At 53.5% G+C, this 19,309-nt stretch overlaps 1 protein-coding gene across 1 annotated transcript in view; it reads right to left on the reverse strand.

Annotated features, from left to right (window-relative positions):
* Nucleotides 1-680: 680 nt before the first annotated feature.
* LOC119441356 (uncharacterized) overlaps nt 681-19,309 on the reverse strand; it is a 42,126-nt gene continuing 23,497 nt past the window's right edge. Inside the window, exon 8 of the mRNA XM_049662674.1 lies at nt 681-888. Coding sequence (XP_049518631.1) covers nt 733-888 — 156 coding nt within the window. The 3' untranslated portion in view covers nt 681-732. The remainder of the gene's footprint in view (nt 889-19,309) is intronic.

Below are 19,309 nucleotides of genomic sequence, written 5' to 3' on the forward strand. Positions count from 1 at the left end.
CGTTGTCGTCGTCTGCTTCCACAGCTGGCTGCGTTGCCGCTAATAATTCCGGCATAGAATTTCACTTCTCTTCTGTCGTCGTAATGGGGAGGCCGCATTTACGGGGGTATGAGCCATTCATGAGCAACTGACGACGTGTACTAACGCGTTTGAGCAACGCCACCGCGAACGCGCTCGGGAAAGGGCTCGTCGTCGACGTGCCATATCTAGCGTGAACGCTTTGGAAATCCTCACGCCATCTCGAACCTGGGGGCAGGATGAGAGCGAGGCCGGGCCGACTTCTCTGAGCGTTTCGCGGGAGGAGGAGGCTTTGAGCCGTCGTCGGCAAGCGGCGTCTGACCACCCCGCGGATATCGCCCGGCGAACTGCTTCACTGGAGAGGGTCCAGAATGCCAAGCGCGCGAAGCTAGCGTCGGAGACTGAGGAAGAGCTCGCAAAACGTTTGGACTTGTCGGCTTATAATTTATACCTGGCATAAAGATGAGTGTATACCTAAGTATATTAATTACAGCTAAATCAAAGGTTAACCAACTGAAACCAAGATTTAACCAGACTAAACCAAGCTTTCGCTTTGCATATCCAGGGTTAGCTGATCTAAGCCGCGGCCATTTTTTTTTCATATCGCTACCGCGTACTCTATTATTGAGTCAGGTGTTTATGTGGGATCAAAATGTTCTATTATAAAAATCATCTCCAGACATGGTGGCGAATGCAAACATCAAGATGTTGCTGTCAGGGTGGATGCCTGAATGCGACTGCGTGCAGCAGCTCGAGCAAGGGCGCCCCGACGTCGGCACCCTGGGCGTCGCAGTATCCATCCAGGTCGTCCATCTCAACGTCGTAGGCAGCTACGCATAGTTCTGGAAACTCGCCCAGTGCTCGAGACATCTGCACGCGCAACAGGAAAAAGACAACTCGTTGTACAGGCATCACTGATGACAACTTGTAAAGCGTCATGGGTAAAACAAGCACATGATTGGCAAGTCGCCTGCTTGAAGCGGAGCCTTCATCGAAAATTGTCAGCCTCCCTGCGAAAGATGTTTTCTTCTCGAAACATCTGCGGCAGACTTGAGGCTTCCGTCAGTCGCCAACTCCCCTGTATTCCTTTGCCTTACTAAGCTGTGTACAGGAAACACGGGAAAGGCGTGAGATAAATTTCAGGGATTTAAGGTTTGTGCAGTCACACGTAAATTTCACTTCAAAAAGCTGTCCCTTTTGCGAATATCTTTTTTTTCTGTCGATGATCATGATGAACTGGCGCGTAAAGGAAAGTTATAGTAATGGTCGCTACCGCGAGTCCTGGTTCGCCTGATAGATGGCTCGCACCCAGATAATTAAACTAAACGCTGATTATCTGTAATTAATTACATGTGTAGGCTAGGAATTGATATATGACTTCGCTCTTCCTCAAAAAGGTTCTTTATGTAAGAGCGCAACGCCATCAGGATTGTACGCAAAAAATGTCCATTCGTGCTAACGTCTATAAGCTAATGTCCGTAAGCTCAATCGGGAGGCAAGTCGAGATTAGACTTGTTGTCCAATGGAATTTTTACAGTATATGTGGGGCGCTTTACAAAACAAGTTACGCCGGTTGTGTGTATGCGGTGCGTCATCTATTTGACAGTGTTACATATTCGCGCTTTGTTTATATTGAGGAGTACGAACGGTGTAAAACGCTTCAAAGTGAGCTCGAGGAAGTGTACCAAGAAATTTCCCATGTCCTCGGAGTCCCCTTTGAAATACACGATCTACGGTGAAAGGGACGTTACGGACTGCATCATATGCGTAGCATAATGCCACAGCATCAATGCGCACGAAGTTTCCTGAGGCTCAGCCATCGACTATAAAAGAACAAGTAGGAGATGTTTTTACAGCGAAGCTGTATACCTCTACCAGCCAAGAAAATTTTCGTGTCGGCGTAAGCAAAAAACGCCATACCCCATACCAGGTGTGCGACAGCTTCGCCGAGCTGGGGGAGAGAGGGCTGAGAGACAGAGTGAAAGCAGAGTATAAAAAACACTCGCAGTTTCGCCCGAAAGGCGAAGCATCAGTTGCGATAGCAAATTAGTAGAGAGCTATACGGAGTAAGGACAGTAGCTTTATAGGCTGTATAAACTTGGACACATTCGCTTATGACTGAATTAACAAGCATGGTGTCAGCGCGCACAAGCAAACATGAGTAGATCACACCCAATGACCGCACACCACCGCCGTCAAAACGCTGGCGTGAGCAAGCACGCCAGCAGAAGCGCGTGCGAAGGTTCGTGCGGTCTATCGCTTCAACGGAAACTGAGCGGCGAAAGCACAGCGCGTACAAAGGTAAGAGCCGCGTCGCAGATCTCTTCAAGATACGCTGCCGGCCACCGGCCGCCGCCGCAGTACGCAGTTGCTCGCAGAGCAGAAGCCCGTCCCACGCTGCCTTCCCGCTTTCCTCCATTCGCCTGCGAGATTCCAGTTCCCCTTGCGCTCGGTCGCAAGATACGCATTTGGCACCGCAGCACAATGTCGCCCCCCTTACCTCCCCCACGGCCTTTCGCTCAACGTAAGAAGGCGCGTTTGCTTTCCGCCGTGCGTTAGCTCCAGGTGAAAGCGTGCGTCCTTCACATGTTCTCACGCGCGCACACAGCATAGAGCGCGCAGCGACGACTTTATCGCTCTTTGACTTTATCGGAACCTGACGGCGACGACGACGGCAGAAATCCGCTTGAAGTGTTCGTGTAGTTGCTATCGCAATAATAGCATCGCTTAGCATAGCCAATGCAAGGTGGAGAGGAGGAGTGAGGCAGGTGGTAGTGGGACGCGTAGAGCTGCTACCGACACCGACCCCATTTGCGCCTAAGGTAGGCGGTGTCCGTGACTGTGGCCGATGCCTCTAGCGGCGGCTCAGCAGGTTTCGACCAGAGAACTGGGAGGGCTGTTTTCTAAGAGTCCTCCTAGTGGACTGTGCACTTCGCTGTCGCCATTGGCTCCCGCTTCACGAGCGCGAAGGTGCCAGCCAGTCTCCGTCGCCTTCGTGAAGCGGGAGCCAATGGCGAAAGCCGAAGTGGGCAGTCAACTAAGTGGACTCTTACAGAATAACCCCCCCCCCCCCTTGGACACTATAATTTCTTCCGAAAGACTGAAGCGAGAGCTAGGGAAGCTGAAACCAAGCGTCGCAGAAGAGAACATCCCGAGTTTGGATTGAGGGGGAAGCCGAGAGTTCGCACAGGCGACGAAATAAAGATCCGGAAGCTTGTGAACGTGGCTCATTTAATTCATCGTGATACTACGCAGAACATCGCGAAGAAATCAAGAGTGCCAGGAAAGTAAGTGCGTGGTTTGCCACTACTTTACTAGGATTTACCCAGCTCCGCTGGTCTCTCGTGTTTGCGGTAGCAGAGCAACGCATATTTTGTTTAACATGAGACCTCAGTCCAGCTCCGCACTGAAAATTGAATCGTAGCATATGTACCAATTATGGCCTGCATAGGAGACCATCTACGCCGACAGCTAGGAAGGCAGCCTTCGAGCACTCGGATGCATGCGGCCGGTACGGTAGAATGGTGTCGATGGTGTGCGAAGGGTATCGGCCATACATTAAGAAATAGGGTGAAAATCCAGTGGTACTCTGCGTAGCGGTATTATACGCGTAGGTTACGAAGGGCAGAATGGCGTACCAGTTCGTGTGGTCAGAGTTGACGTACATTGGAAGCATGTCGCCGAGTGTACGGTTGAATCGTTCTGTGAGGCCATTCGTTTGAGTGTGGTGTATACGCCGTAGTCGTATGATGAACAACGTGGCACTACTTGAGAACCGCTTCAACTACTTCCGACAGGAAGACGCGTCCGCTATCGCTGAGCAGTTCTTGAGGTGGACCATGCCGCAGGATGAATCGGCGAAGCAGGAATGAGGCAACGTCGCGCGCTATAGCTGCTGGGAGAGCAGCGGTTTCGGCGTATCCTGTAAGGTGATCTACTGCCAAAATGGCCCAGCGGCCATCCTTGGAGATGACGTAACCTAGTATCGTGACCGGCCGCGCTGCAAAACGTCACTTCTTTGGGTTCAGTTGGTGGTCAGCGTTTGCTGAGCACGCCAAAACACGCCGTAGGCGCTGAAGTTTCGTGGGGAAGTCAGAGGCAAAACAAATCGCATACCCACGAAGTGAATGATGATGAGTGGGCGAATCACGGGGGATCATTCGGGTAACCGTGAATCCCCTGCATATGTAAGTATATATATATATATATATATATATATATATATATATATATATATATATATATACTGCACATGTGTACAGTATATACAGCGCTTATATAGCCCTTGTGCACCGCAGCGCCCCGAGCGGTCTCCATGCAAACCAGAGCTAGACAGACAACGACGAGGGACAAGGCTCGGCCCTAAGGTGCTTCGCCCCTAAAACAACAACGTCGTCGAGATAACAAAAGCACGTGTGCCACTTCAAGCCGCGCAGAAATGTGTTCATTATGCGTTCAAAGGTTGCTGGCGCATTACAATGTCCAAACGGCATGACGTTAAATTCGTATAAGCCGTCGGGTCTGACAAAGGCTCTCTTCGGCCTATCGACGTCACCCATGGGTGCTTGCCAATAGCCGGAGCGTAAATCTAGAGATGAAAAGAATTCTGCTCCTTGTAGGCTACCGATAGCGTCATCTATTCGTGGCAGTGGGTATACATCTTTGCGAGTGATCTTGTTCAGGCGCCGATAGTCTACACGGAACCGTACCGAGCCGTCTTTTTTTTTCGTACCAAGGACGACAGGGGATGCCCATGGACTGTGCGAGGGTCAGATCACTTCGCGGCGAAGCATATCGTCCACTTGCTCATTAATGACACGTCGTTCTGTGGCAGAGACGCCATATGGGCGTGGCCGCAATGGTGGTTGGGAGCCAATGTCAGTATGGTGCGTGACAGCAGACGTCCGGCCTAGGGAAGGTTGCCCGACATCAAAAGAAGAACGAAATTCTGCTAAGATGCGCAGAAGCTGAGAACGCTGAGCTGGGGTGAGGCCATCGGCAATAGATAAATCGAACACACCTGTGGGTAAAGGGTGGGACGTAGAGAGAGAACCGAGCGTGTTGTAACTGTCGCAGGACGTGGCTTCGGCAACATCCACAATTTGTACGTCGTCGATCACCTCCACATGGCCAAGGCATTCGCCTTGAAGCAGCATCACAGCGTATGTGAAGGGGTTACAGACGAAAATAGCTGTGCAGCCCTGTGTGAAGTTCACAGTCGCAAAAGGCAGCAGCAGACCTTTTCGAGTATCAAAGCGGCGAGACGGAGAAAGTACTGCGACGGCGCCAGATAGGCGACTGCAATGCACTGAGACAATCACTGACGAGTTGGCAGGACGACACCATCAGGCACGACACCTTGGTGTCGTGCCTGACGAGCAGTTTGTTCGCAAAATAAGCGTTATCGGCATGCGTCATATCTGAGATCGGCGACAGTTCTAGTTCGGCCCGCGCGCAATGAATAACAGCATTGTGGCGGGCGAGAAAGTCCCACCTAAGGAAAACTTCGTGGGAGCACGAAGAAATCACAATAAACTAGATGGCGTATAAACGTCCTCGATGAGAACATGAGCGGTGCACGCCGCTATCGGGTGAATACGCTGTGCGCCTGCTGTGCGGAGGGAGAATCCGGCAAGGAGCGTCCTGACCTTTCGAAGGAAGCGACAAAGCTTTGCGCTCATAACTCATACAGCGGCTCCGGTATCCACGAGGCCACATGTGCGCACACCGTCAACTAACACGTCTATCACATTAGTCGTCCACGTTGAGGACTTTCGCGTTTCGACGGCGTTGCAGCCCTTGTCTCATGGACTGCGACGATTAGCTTTCCTAATCCCGAGCTACGGGACGAGGCCACATCGGTGATGGTGAGCGTCGGCGTTGAGAAGGTGAGCGGCAGATGTTGGTAGACAGGCGGAATGGTAGTGACGTAGCCCGAGGTTCGTCGTCGTAGTATGGGCGCGGAGAACCCACCATCGGACTTGGCGTATATGGTGTAGCGCTAGGCCCCTGCACGCGACTACAGGGGCGTGCGACGTGGCCTGCGTAGCCGCACGCAAAACATATTGGCCGATTGTCCGCTGTACGTCACAGAGTCGCTGCAGCAGGTCCCATCCATGTGGGAGGACGCGTTGGACGTGGCGGCTGGTCAAGTGATTGCACAGCAGGCTGCTGTCGGGGCATCGCGAGCACTTCGGCGTGCGTGAGAGGTCCCCGTTGATGTAGTTGTTGAGGCTGGGTGACGACTTCGGCGTAGCTGAGTGGTACAGCTGTCGGGATCTGTTGGCGCCTGGCCATGACTTCGACGTAGCTGTGAGGCGCAGCCGCAGGAATGCGCTGGTGGTGCTCAGGCAAAACCTCGTACAGTTCTTGCGCTATGACGCGGCGAAGCGAAGGCGCAAAATTCGGCGGTGGCGCGTGTACCGGCTGCGGCTGTGCAAAATACATCAATGAGAGTTGCCGGGCAACTTCCTCGCGGACGAACGCCTTCATTTCTGCGAGTAAAGCTGTCTGGTCGGACATGACAGCCAAACCAGCGAGGTGTTCGTCGCGCAGTAGAGATCGAAGTGTCAGTGATCGCTGCCGGCGGAGTTCATAGCTCTGGCACAGTGTGATGATTTCGGCCACAGAGCGAGAACTTTTGGCCAGCAACATGTTAAAGGCGTCATCTTCTATGCCCTTCAGTATGTTTTGGATTCGATCAGATTCCGCCATGGTCGAATCGACTTTCCTGCATAGGTCCAGGACATCTTCAATATAACTGGTGAATGTTTCTCCTGGCTGTTGAGCTCGTTCTCGCAAACGCTGCTCGGCACGCAGCTTACGAACAGCAGGGCGACCAAATACATCGGCGAGGGATGTCTTAAATACGGACCATGTCTGGAAGTCTGCTTCATGGTTGTTATACCACAGGCTGACCATGTCTGGAAGTCTGCTTCATGGTTGTTATACCACAGGCTGGCCACTCCAGTGAGGTGGAACAGAACGTGGCTCAGTTTGGCCGCTTCGTCCCACTTGTTATGGGCGCTTACCCTGTCGTACGCCGTGAGCCATTCATCCACGTCAGTGTCAGCCGCTCCAGTGTAGAGAGGAGGGTCGCGATGACGAGGCACCCCGGGACACGCAATGGGTGCGGGAGGAGGCGTTTGCTGGGAGGCGTCTTGGGGCATGTTAGATGGCAGGGTGCGGGACCGGAGTTCCAGGATGATTGTCTGAGGGTACCCCGTATCTCCACTAATTCTAAAGGTGTTTATTTGGCAGAGCTCGGAGAGAGAGAGAGAGAGAGTAAACATTTTATTACAAAAAGGAAAGGTAGTAAGAGTGTGGGAGGGACCCCTAGTCCGGGGTCCCTAGAACGATCTCAGCTACAGCACGGACCCGTTGAACTAGAGCCCGGCGGACCTCGGGAGGCCCGTCGCGGAGGGCATCCTCCCACAGCTCTTTGGTGCGGAAGGGGTGCAAGATGACTGGCAGCTGAGGGAATAATTTTGCGGTGCACTCCACCGTGACATGGAACTCCGTGGGGGAGCTTCTACAGCCCAGGCAAGAGTCTGCTTAGCGGTCAGGGTAAAATTTATGTAGGGAGAGGAGATTGGGAAATGTGTTTGTTTGGAGCTGGCGGAGTGCCACCTCTTCCTCTCGCGCGAACGACAGTGGCGGCGGACCCATGGTGTGTCTAGCTCGTGTATTGTATTTTAATACGTCTCTGTATCTGAGTGGGCAGCCCGCCTGATCTGGACTCCGATCCTCGTCATGCCAGGCAGCTCGGAGGGTAATTTCTCGAGCGACCGCGTGTGCGCGCTCATTACCCGGCAGTGAGGCATGGCCAGGAGTCCAGAGCAAGTGGATGCGTTGTGGGGCAGATGTGTCTGTGTTTGGTGACTGGTGTAGGATGTGGAGAGCCGCCTTGGAGAAGCCGCGTCCCGTCAAAAAGGCGCGGCATGCCTGCTGGGAATCGGTTAGGATATACACCTCCCCAGGAATCTGGAGAGCGTGTCGCAGAGCAAACGCTACTCTAAGGACTTCTCTTTGTCCAGGTGTAGAACTCCGTAAGAAGGCGGCCGTAATAAATGTTTCAGCGCCATCCAGCACTACCGCGGAATACCCGTTGTGGCACCAAGCAGCATCCGTGTATAGGGTATTTGTCTCAGGGATGTCACCGAGCATGCGCACCAGGCACCGTACACGAACGCGCCGGCGTCCCACGTCATGCTCAGGATGCATGTTTCGTGGTAGTGGGTGCACCTTTAAGGCTGTACGGACCCAAGTCGGAATAGTGATGGCGATGTCTTCATCATAATTGTCCAAAACTGGATGTCCCAATCTCGAGAGCAGGTACCGCCCAGTGGGTGTCAGCAAAAGACGTTGTCTTTGACTGGCCCACTGAGCTTCCAATAACTCACCGAGAGTGTTATGCGTCCCTAGGGCTAGCAGACGTTTTGTGGCGGTTTAGTGTGGGAGGCCGTGAGCGAGCTTGGTCACCTTTCGCAGCATTGTGTCGACCCGTATCTGCTCCGACTGCGTAAGTCTGTGGAAGGGAAGGTGGTAAGTAATGCGACTGATCACACAGGCCTCCACCAGGCGCAGTAGGTCCCGTTCCCGTAAACCTGAGCGCCTGTTGGAAACCCGCCGAATCATGGGCAAAGTCTGTTCTGTCTGCCGCGACAAGAGAGATATAGTGTAGTTCGCCTTCCCGTTCGCCTGAATGTGTAGTCCAAGAATGCGAGCACGGTCCACCTGGGGGACAGGAACGCGATCCACGTGCACCGTGATTTCGGGTGGAGGGGTAATGCTACGTGTGCGGATGAGAACAAGCTCGGACTTTTGTGGGGGACAGGACAAGCTGCCCTGTCGTGCGTAAGCGGTGACGATGTCGACGGCCTGCTGCAGTCGATCCTGAGTGGTCCCGTCTGACCTTCGCGTCGTCCAAATCGTGATGTCTTCTGCGTAAATCTCATGTGCAACACCGGGGATCTGGTCGAGCTGCTGAGGTAGTCTTGCGAGGGCGATGTTAGAGTGGGGGACAGAACGGATCCCTGTGGGGTGCCGCGACCTGTGAGGCGAATCGTATCCGGCCGATGTGGTCCTATTCCAATGGTGGCTGTTCGGTCCCGCAGAAAAGAGCGAATGTAGTTATACATGCGGCTGCCGCAATGTGATTCTGCAAGATTTCGAAGAATCAAATCGTGTGCCACGTTATCAAATGCTCCTTCAGATCAAGGGCGAGGATGGCCCTCGTCTGGGCACGGAACGGGGGGCCGATAACCTCTTCCTTGAGCTGTAGAAGCACGTCCTGCGTGGAGAGATGTGCCCAGAATCCGAACTGTGAGTGGGAGAAGAATGACTGTCGTTCGAGAAAAGGTTGCAGTCGCCGCAAAAGCACGTGCTCCATTAACTTTCCGATGCATGAAGTAAGGGATATTGGCCGTAAATTTGCTATGGCTACGGGCTTGCCTGGTTTGGGTATTAGCGAAATGTCAGCATGACACCATGCCTGTGGGAGCGTGCCCTGACGCCTGTAATCATTGAATAAGTTTGTCAGATGATGGAGGTCTGAATCACTGAGGTTTCGAAGGGTGGAAAATATGATACGATCTGCGCCTGGGGCCGTGTTTCGATGGAGATCTTGAAGTACCACGCGAACCTCATCAATTGTAATGTCCGCGTCGAGTTCCTCATTAGATTGTTCTGCGTGCGTGTAATTCGGATACTGTGGAGGTGTGCTAGTAGGGATCAATCGTTTTTCTAGCTCTTTGAGAAGAGCAGCCGGATCGTCTCGGTACTTATGTGTTAAGCTGTGTAGGCGATGAAATGTTTGCGTCCTTGTAGTGGAGGGATCTATGAGTGCGCGAAGTATCGACCATATTCTCACGGTGCCTAGGGTGCCCGAAAGACGCTCGCAAAAACCTCGCCAGTTGTTTCGGACGAGTGTCTCAGCGTATTCTTGTGCCTCCTGCGAAATTTCGGCGATACGTCGGCGAAGCTTGCGATTGAGGCGTTGGCGTTTCCAGCGCCGCGTGAGCCCCCTACGTGCCTGCCACAGATGCAGTAGGTGGGGGTCCATGTCCAGGTTCGCAGTTGTGGTAACCAGTGTGCGCGTACACGCATCTAGGTCAGCAGAAAGGGACTCGAGCCATTGCTCGTATCCTAGACCTTCAGGAGGATTCTGTCGGCGCTCCCTGAACCGCGTCCAGTCCGTGATGCACACTTTCCGCTCGGGACAGTGTGCACTCTGCAGTGGTAGGGTAGTGGCCACGATATAATGGTCGCTGCCTAGATGTTCATCGAGAGGACCATGTACTGGTCCTGTATTTTTGGAAAAAGTAAGGTCAGGGCACGTGTCACGTGTGACGCTGTTACCCAAACGTGTTGGGTGCCCGGGTCTGTATGTAAGGTGTATCTCAAGTTGCATATGTCATCCCAGAGTCGAGTTCCTTTGGCTTCAGATTTGCGGTACCCCCAAACTGCATGCGGAGCGTTGAAGTCACCGCACACGAGAAGGGTGCGCCCAAGGCGTCCGAGTTCTATTAGAAGGCGATGAAACGAGCGTCTGCGTGAGCGGGGAGAACTGTACAGGTTAAGTATGAAGAGACTGCAACTGTTCTTGCCCTGTGTAATGATTTCAAGAATTTGGTGTGGGATACTGTTATGAACGGACGCATGAGTCGCAACGACACGGAACACAAAAACGTTTATTACAAGAAGGACACTGCTTATATAGCTAAGACGGTGACAGGTATCAGCACACTTGGTGATAACAGAAGACAGGCACAAAACTGGCGCACGCTCTCTCGTTGCCCACTGACGTCACTTCGTGTGATTTCACAATCTATCACAGATACCGATGTTTATAATGTGGGAGTTGCACGTTAAGTGTTTTGATACTAGGGCTCCCACCAGTGGAGAGGTACCCGTAAAAGTGGTGAAGCCGGATAGGGAAGGGGAGCAGTTCGGTTCCTGTAGAAGGGTAATATCAGGAGGGTGTGTGGACATAGCAGCGTACTGTTGCAGGGATGCCCTTTGCCGACGGCATCCTCTGCAGTTCCACTGCCAGACCACGATCTGCTGCTTGCTAAGGGCCGCCATCATCCTCGTGAGAGGAAGCCGCCGGGCGTGAGTATGGGTGCGACCTTCTTCCACCTGTAAGGGGTGGCTGGGGACGCGCGGATTTGGAGGCCGGCAGGGGTGCGCCTATAGAATCCAAACGGGAGACTAACTCTGCGAATAGGGCGCGCGTCCGCTCTTCTGATGCGTGTTTGACGCTTATGATCTCCTGCCGGAGTGCTAGAGACTCCTGCCGCGCGCTCTCTATAGCTGCCTGTATTCTGGCGTTTGTGCGCTCTATTGCAGCATCCAGCTGTGCATGCATGTGAGCGTGGGGCGCTTCCATGTCACTGCGTAGCCGCGCGATTTCGGGGAGAGAATCGCTGTGGGTGTTCGGTAGGGGAGTAGAGGGGGACGTGTTGTGGGGTGAAGGTTGGGGGGGAGCGAGCTGTGGGGGATCGCGCGGGCAACTTACCTCCCGAGGTGCCGCCTTGGCATTGTTCTTCGGGGCCCATGGCTGCTGACGGTCCAGGGTAGCTGCTGAAATTGCCGGCTTGCTTAGTAGTGCCTTCTTGTATGGCTGCGGGGATGCCTAAGATGCCGGGGTAGTCTGACGCTTCACCTGGTTGCGGGCGGAGGACGACTGGGGGCGGGATCGGGAACGGGACTTGGAGTTTACCCGAGCCTTGGGGCGGGATCTGGACGGCGTCTTCGAACGGGACCGACCAGCTTTCTTGAATGATGTTCCAGATGCAGGGGCTGTCGCAGATGTAGGAGCCGCATTGGTGGAGGCCTTCAGTTGTCGCTGTTCATATTCGATGGCTTTTTTCACCCAGGCTCTGTTGAAGGGTTGTCGCTGGCGTTTCGGGCACTTCAGTTTAGTGTAGGGTGGTCCCCTCCACATGATTTGCACCGGGAAGAGCATGGGTGTGATGGGATGGGATTCACGATGCCGCACTGCTCGCAAATAGTGACGTCTGGTGTGGGGCAGTGGTCGGCTCGGTGTCCCTGTTCGAGGCACGTTTTGCAGACTGGCTGGCGGGGACGGTGTGGGTAGCAGCGGAGCTCTGCCCCAAGAAATCGGACGAAGCGTGGCACACGTAGGCCCTCGAAGGTGACCAGTGCGATATTCGTCTGACCCATCATCCGAGCCTGTAGTATCTGGGTTCCAGATGCTTGCATCTCTTCTACCAGCATATGTGAGGAGGTGCCTGGTTCCAGTCCCGGAACGATACCCTTGCACGAATCATCGGGGGCGGCTAGATATGCAGACACCGGGTAGGTGCGTTGGCTGATCGACAGTTCCTGGATATTCAGCAGGGCGTCTGCGACGTGCGATGATGGGGTGCTTATTACTGCCATGTTTTGTTCTGGCCGGGTCCTTAGGATAAAGACTCTCCGGTCATTCGGGCTAACTCACTGCCGCTGTCCAAAGCGCGGTGACCAACGTTGGTCTGGGACATTTATCCAATCTGAGGCCTCCGAGAGGGCGGAGGATAACTTTTAGGGGCGAAGCTTCTTATAGCGGCACCCGTCCCGTCCCCGTCGTCGTAGTAGTAGTGTGTAACCAGTCTGAGAAAAATGAGAAAAAAAACTCCGGAGTTGTGCCCGTAGCGCGGAATCGAACCAGGGACCCCTCGCTTCCGAGCGCGCGACGTTAGCCCACTACGCCACGAAGCGGACACGGACACACGCACCACGATGGCAATAAATGCCCAACATTAACGAAAGGCCGCGTTTCTAGCGCGTTTCTAACGCGTTTGTGCTAGCGCGTTACGGCCCGTGTAAGAAGCTGGTGTAAGACGCTGTGGCCTCTCCGCCTTACCTTCAACGCGTTTCGAACGCGCTACCCAAAGCGGTGGCAAGTCAAGTTCAAGTCGAGGAGCGTTTATGAATACGGGGGGTATACTCTCTCAGCAGTCATGTGATGGCGTTGGCAAACGCGGTGCACGTTCCGGCATGTGTAAATGGCTGCGTAAGACGCTGTGGCCGCTCCCCCTTACTAGAGAGTACTGCACGTTTCTAACGCGTTTGTGCTAGCGTCCCCTTAAGCGGGAGATCCGATCATTCCCTCCGGAGCTTCGCCCACTCATCATCATTCACCCCGTGGATATGCTGTGATTTTTTTTCATCTCGGAGGGGAAGAGGAGGCAGGCGCTTTGGCCCGCTCTGCTTGGGCTCGGCGGAAGGGTGTTCAGAGGCGTTCTGACAGAGCGACGCCGTTTCGTGGGCTGCAGCGTTGCGGGCGCGTCGCTTGTTGCGGACCACCTTCCAATAGGCTCCGTTGTAGGCTTCGTCTTCTATGGTGTACGTGTCGATGGCTAAAAGTGGGGAATCCTCGTCCTTGTCCTCCCCCGGTGGCGAGTCATTCGTTTGTTCTGTGATGGGAACGCTGGCAGCGTCGCGGTCGCTCAATGCTCCGATAGTTGCTGGCTTGTCGGCGGTTGTAAGCGTCTCTTCGGCGTCATTAAGCATTGTTGGCACCGTTTGCTCGTTAGCGCACTCCGAAACAGTGCATAATAGCGGTAATGACGTTAGACGCTGCCTTGCTGCAGGGCCGTGGTTGGCAATGTCGCCAGTAAGAGCGCGAGGTGGAGCGGTGCCCGCCGAGAGCGACATGCATCGATGGAGCCGTGCCTAGGTTGGGCAGACACCGGTTCCGTTAGGCTTATTGGGGCGTCTCCCACGTCGAAGTCTTTAAGGCTTGTGAGTTGATGGAAAATCGACTCACAGTGACCCCAGTGGTATCGGGTAGCTCCGGTCCACTAGGTGAGTCGTATGATGTGGATGAATTGGGCACCGGAGTCCATGAAAATCCAAAACACAGATCCGAAAGAGGAGCCCATGCGAAAACACGTCCGCACACCGCGACCTCCTAGCGGGCATATCCAGAGCTCGGAGCAGCGCAACGTCGACGGGCAGGGTAGTCACAGCTTCAAAGCACGAGGGCCGTTGCTGCGCGAGAGCGCTCGACCCACTAGCATTTGAAATCGCGTTATGGCTGGCGGAAGATATGGCGGGCGCCCAACTTCCGCTGCGCTCCCTGCCGGAGCATGTTTATTTTTCGCTGGTCGATCTGAATTGGGTCGCTCCGTGCCAGATTTTGCTACCTCGCTTGGATTCAACACTCCGCTCTAGATCGACCAGTGGAATTCACCATGAGGCAAGACTTAGCGTTGGATTCGACGCTGCAGCTGTTATTGGTCAAGTGGCGTGGACCGTTCGTAAATCTCGCTACACCACATGGTTGTGGCATTCTGTACTACTCACAGTGTGTGCGAATATCGCGATTCAGCAAAACCCGCGAGGCACTACGCGATAACGAAACTATTGAAACGCGAAAGCGCGGGTGGCGCAGCGTAGAGAGAACGAAACCTTTCGTCTGCCCGCGTCGTTGTCAAGAGTTACACCAATGATTTTTTTTAAATGTGAAATAGAACTCCACAAGTTGCATTTTTCGTCGTATAACGCCATACAATGATGTTTTTATTACGACTGGTTGCATACCCAGGACAGAATTAAAATGAGGAGTGCGTGCCTTCACCATCGGGCAAGTACTCGAATGTCACGGGGGAGTTTCTCATCGTGTGTTGCATTTACCTCAATTTCTCGAATACTAAAGCTCTGTTCGCGATAATATTGTTACGCGAACGAAGGATTAAGTACAGGGGACTATTTACAAGTATATTTACAAAAGATAGCTGCAGCGCTGGCCAGATCAGCCGATAGCTCGAGAGCGCAGAGCAGTTCGTCTTCTTCGTCTAGGCGTCCGCGCGCATCGTCCAGAAGAAACACCCAATATGCATGTAGCCTCATCCCCGGCGGCAGAAGCACAGTCTTAGTGCGTCTAAATATCAGTGGGAAAAGGAGGGTAGTACGGTTTTAGGCGTGCTACATGCACAAAGTAAGTGGAAGGCGGGGCAGACGAGGCACTGGTACTGACTGGGGCGATTTCATACGTAACTGGAGTCATGGCACGCAGCACTCGATATGGGCATGTGTAGCGAGACAGGAGTTCTTCAGACAGGCCAACGTGACGAGTCGGTTACCATAGGAGTACCAGGGATCCAGACGAAAAGTGAACGTCTCTGTTATGTCGATCGTATAAACGCCGTTGGTTCTTTTGGGAGGACAGGAGGCGAGCGTGGGCAATTTCGCGAGCTTGGGCTGTCGTGGTGTTGGAGTCAAGTACATATTCGCTGGTCTCTGCTGCGGCGGATGGAAGAGATGTGGCCAGTGGCAATGTAGGTTCTCGGCCAAACAACAGAAAGAACGGGGAATAGCCGGCAGTGTCGTGACGCGAAGAGTTATAAGCAAATGTGACATACGGTAGGGCAATGTCCCAATCAGTATGGTCAGACGAGACATACTTTGCAGGCATGTCTGTCAGGGTTCGATTGAGACACTCCGTGAGACCATTCGTCTGTGGCTGGTAAGACGTAGTCAGCTTGTGCCTGGTTGAGCAGGACTGCAGGATGTCGGCGATGACTTTAGAAAGGAAAGTCCGACCACGGTCAGTGAGTAGTTGGCGTGGAGCTCCATGCTGCAGAATCACGTCGCGTAAAAGAAAATTGGCGACATCTGTGGCTCAGCTGGTTGGAAGGGCTCTAGTGATGATGGCGTAACGCGTGGCGTAATCTGTCGCCACAGCGACCCACTTGTTGCCAGACGTTGATAGAGGGAAAGGACCAAGTAAGTCCAAGCCAACGCGAAAGAACGGCTCCGAAGGAATGTCGAGCGGTTGAAGGCACCCGGCAGGGAGCGTCGATGGTGTTTTCCGGCGCTGGCATTTATCACACGCCACAAGTATTTCCGGACGGAGCGAGCAAGGCCTGGCCAAAAGAAGCGTCGGCGAATCCGGTCGTAGGTGCGGGAGACGCCGAGGTGACCTGCCGTTGGTAAGTCGTGAAGTTCTTGGAGAACAGCTGATCGGAGATGCCTAGGAATGACGAGGAGTAGGGCAGGACCGTCGGGGCGGACATTGTGGCGGTATAATACACCATCCCGGAGAACAAACAAATGAAGGGACGAATCAGACGGCGAAGATTCCAAACGATCAATGATGGCGCGCAAGGTGGCATCACGGCGTTGCTCGTCGGCGACTTGTGGCACCTGAGAAACCGAGAAAACGCAAGCGTCGGTATCGGTGTCAGGGTCGGCGGGTGGTTCGTCCACTGGATAGCGTGATAAGCAGTCTGCGTCTTGATGTAGGCGGTCCGACTTGTAGACTACCGCATAGGAATATTATTGTAGCCGCAGAGCCCAGCGACCAAGCCGGCCGGTAGGATCCTTGAGTGAGGAAAGCCAGCAGGGCGCGCGTCTGGTGGTCCGTGTGTCATATGTAAGAGGCCGCCGGTGGCGCGAAAAAGAAAAGGAGCACGAGAAACACGGGGTTCCGAACGGCGCGAGCGCGCGAGGCGCACGAACCGAGGCATAGTCGAGGGATGAACGGCGCTGTCCGTTGAGTTTCAACGTGGCACCGGGTCAGGAAGGTCGCATCTCCAGCTATGTTCTGGCGACGGGAGACTTGGGGGTCTGGTTGAGTCCGCGACGCTGGCCGTCCAAGGTGTGGCCGTCGACCTCGGCAAGTTCGGGCGAGGCTCCTGGACGGGCTGCAGCTTCTCACGGCAGGACCAGGCACCCCAGAGAGGGTACCCCTTCTGCGACAGACCGGCACGTTCGATTCTCCACGGGACGCCACGTCGGCACTCACGAAGAGATTGCGACGCATCCCGACGCTAGGCCTATCCAGGTGGGCCTAAGCAGCGCCGAGCGCCATCGCTGACGAGCGCATCACCGACGAGATACCGACGAGCTCACCACCGACAAAGGAGGCAACGCGAGTCGTCGGCATCTACGGCAGTAACGACGCCTCGAATGAATGCGACTTGGACCCGACGAGAGGAGCTTCAAGTCGGCGGTCCGTAAGAGCCCATGTTTTTGTTTACGACGCAGTTAGGCCGGGGCCAAGGTGGCTAGACTCTGGCGAGCAAAAGCTAAGACTGACCGAGAGACTTTAAGGCGGAGCGAGGCTCCAGAAATGAGATAGTTCGTGGTTAATAGTGTTGTATTTAGTTAGTTTTGGATTTTCCATTAAGTACGCTTTTTCGTTGTGTTATGTCTAGTTTCGCCTGCCCTTAGTTTTGAGTTTCAGTTTCAGTGTTGTGTGTCGCGTGCGTTCATCGTTCCTGTATATATTAAATCTTCGTTTGCCGTGCCGCCAGTCGTCTCTCTCCTCCATCGAGAGTAGCGCATCCTAGCAACTCTCCGCACTCCCAAGTAAAGGTGACAAATATTGGCGAGCTTGCCAGGATTGATACGGCCCAGTCACCAATACTCGGGAGTTGTAAAGATGGAATGGGAACGTTTGGCGGCGGTAGCGAAGGATTTAAATATGTCGAAGGAGGAGACGATGGCGTTTTTTGAATACACGCAGCAAGAAAAAGAAAAAGAACACGAACGAGAGCGCGAGAAGCACGAACGAGCACGCGCGGAGCAGGAACAACAGCGCAAAAGTGAAAAAGAAATTTTAGAGTTGAAGATTAGACTGGCGGAGATGAACGCCAGGTCTCGCGAGGGATGGATTTCCCCCAGGTCGGCGTCATCCGACTCTACTTCGCCCAGACCAAAGCAGATTTGCCCCAGGAAGTTAATGGCTCCATTTGATGAGCGTAGAGATGATTTAGATGCGTATTTGCATCGCTTCGAAAGAATAGCGGTCTGGCAAGGCTGGGCAAAGAATGAGTGGGCTAGCGCCTTAAGCCTGTGTCTAGTTGGTGAGGCTTTGAGTGTGTTTGGACGGATGCCCGCCGAAGAGAGTCTAGACTATGACAAGGTGAAAAACACTTTATTACAAAGATTCCGGCTAACCGCTGAGGGTTTCCGCGAAAAGTTCAGGTCATGCAAGCCGGAAGACGCGGAAACTGGAAAACAGTTTGCATGTAGATTAACAAACTACTTTGAGAGATGGATGGAGTTGTCAGAGGCCAACAAGACATATGAAGGGGTGCGAGACAAGGTCGTAGGAGAACAATTTCTCGCCAGGTGCAGCGACAGTCTGGCGGTATTCCTCAAGGAGAGGAAATTAAAAACAGTAGAGGAAATGGCGGCGCATTCAGATCAGTTCGTAGAGGCGCAGGGACTAAGGAATTTAGGAAAGAGTGGCAAGGACGCGCCAATGGCAGCAGTAGGGGAGACGAGGAATCGGGGCCCCATGAACAGGCAAGGGACACTCCAAAGATGTTTTTTTTTTGCAACCGGCTGGGACATATAGCAATGAACTGTCGGGTGAAGGATAGTAGACGTGGTCCACCAGTGGTTTGCCAGCTATGTCAAAAGAGAGGGCATGGAGCGCACGAATGCAGATCAGGATACGCAGACAAAGCTGCATGTATGATGAAAGGTAAAGAGGGTGAGCCGAGAGAAAAGAACATGCCCGTGGTGGAGGGAGCAGTTCAAGGACGCAGGGCCACAGTTTTGAGAGACACGGGGGCGAACACAGTATTGGTTAGGGAAAGTCTGGTGCCGTCAGAGAACATGACCGGCTATTTCAAACCAGTCATTTTGGCGGACAGGTCTGTCAAGTATTTGCCAGAGGCGCAAATTCAAGTTTCGACACCATTTTTACGGGATTGGTCACAGCTAGGTGTGTAGAAGATCCTCTGTTTGACTTGATTTTGGGAAATGTACCAGGGGTGAGAAGGACCGAAGACCCAGACCCTAACTGGAGGAGGACACAGGATTTAGAGAAGAGGGAAAAGCCAGAAGCGCTAGAACAGGAGACACCCAAAGTAGAGGTAGCAGCGGCAGTACAAACGCGAGCCAGGAGTAAGAGTACTAAGCCCTTAAAACCCTTACCGGTCACGAACATTAAAGGGTTGAACATAACGGTCGCTGAGTTCAAGGAATTACAGGAGAAAGACGAATCATTGCAGAAGTGCGTACAGAAGATAGGGGAAGTAGTACGAAGACAAAGAAGTCGAAACGTGGCGGAGTTTTTCAAGAAGAACGACTTATTATACCGGAGGTGTGTGTTCAATTCAGGAAGAGAGGTTCATCAATTAATGGTCCCAAAGGAACTGCGAGAAACAGTAATGAAGATAGGACATGACAGTGTGATGGCAGGACATCAAGGGATAGGGAGCACGTTGGCGAGAATTACAGAGGAGTTCTTCTGGATTGGAGTACAAAGCGATGTGAAGAGATACGTCAGGTCCTGCGATATATGTCAAAGGACGGTGGCGAAGGG

The sequence above is a fragment of the Dermacentor silvarum genome, chromosome 2, assembly GCF_013339745.2.
Source record: "Dermacentor silvarum isolate Dsil-2018 chromosome 2, BIME_Dsil_1.4, whole genome shotgun sequence".
NCBI classification, from domain to species: domain Eukaryota; kingdom Metazoa; phylum Arthropoda; class Arachnida; order Ixodida; family Ixodidae; genus Dermacentor; species Dermacentor silvarum.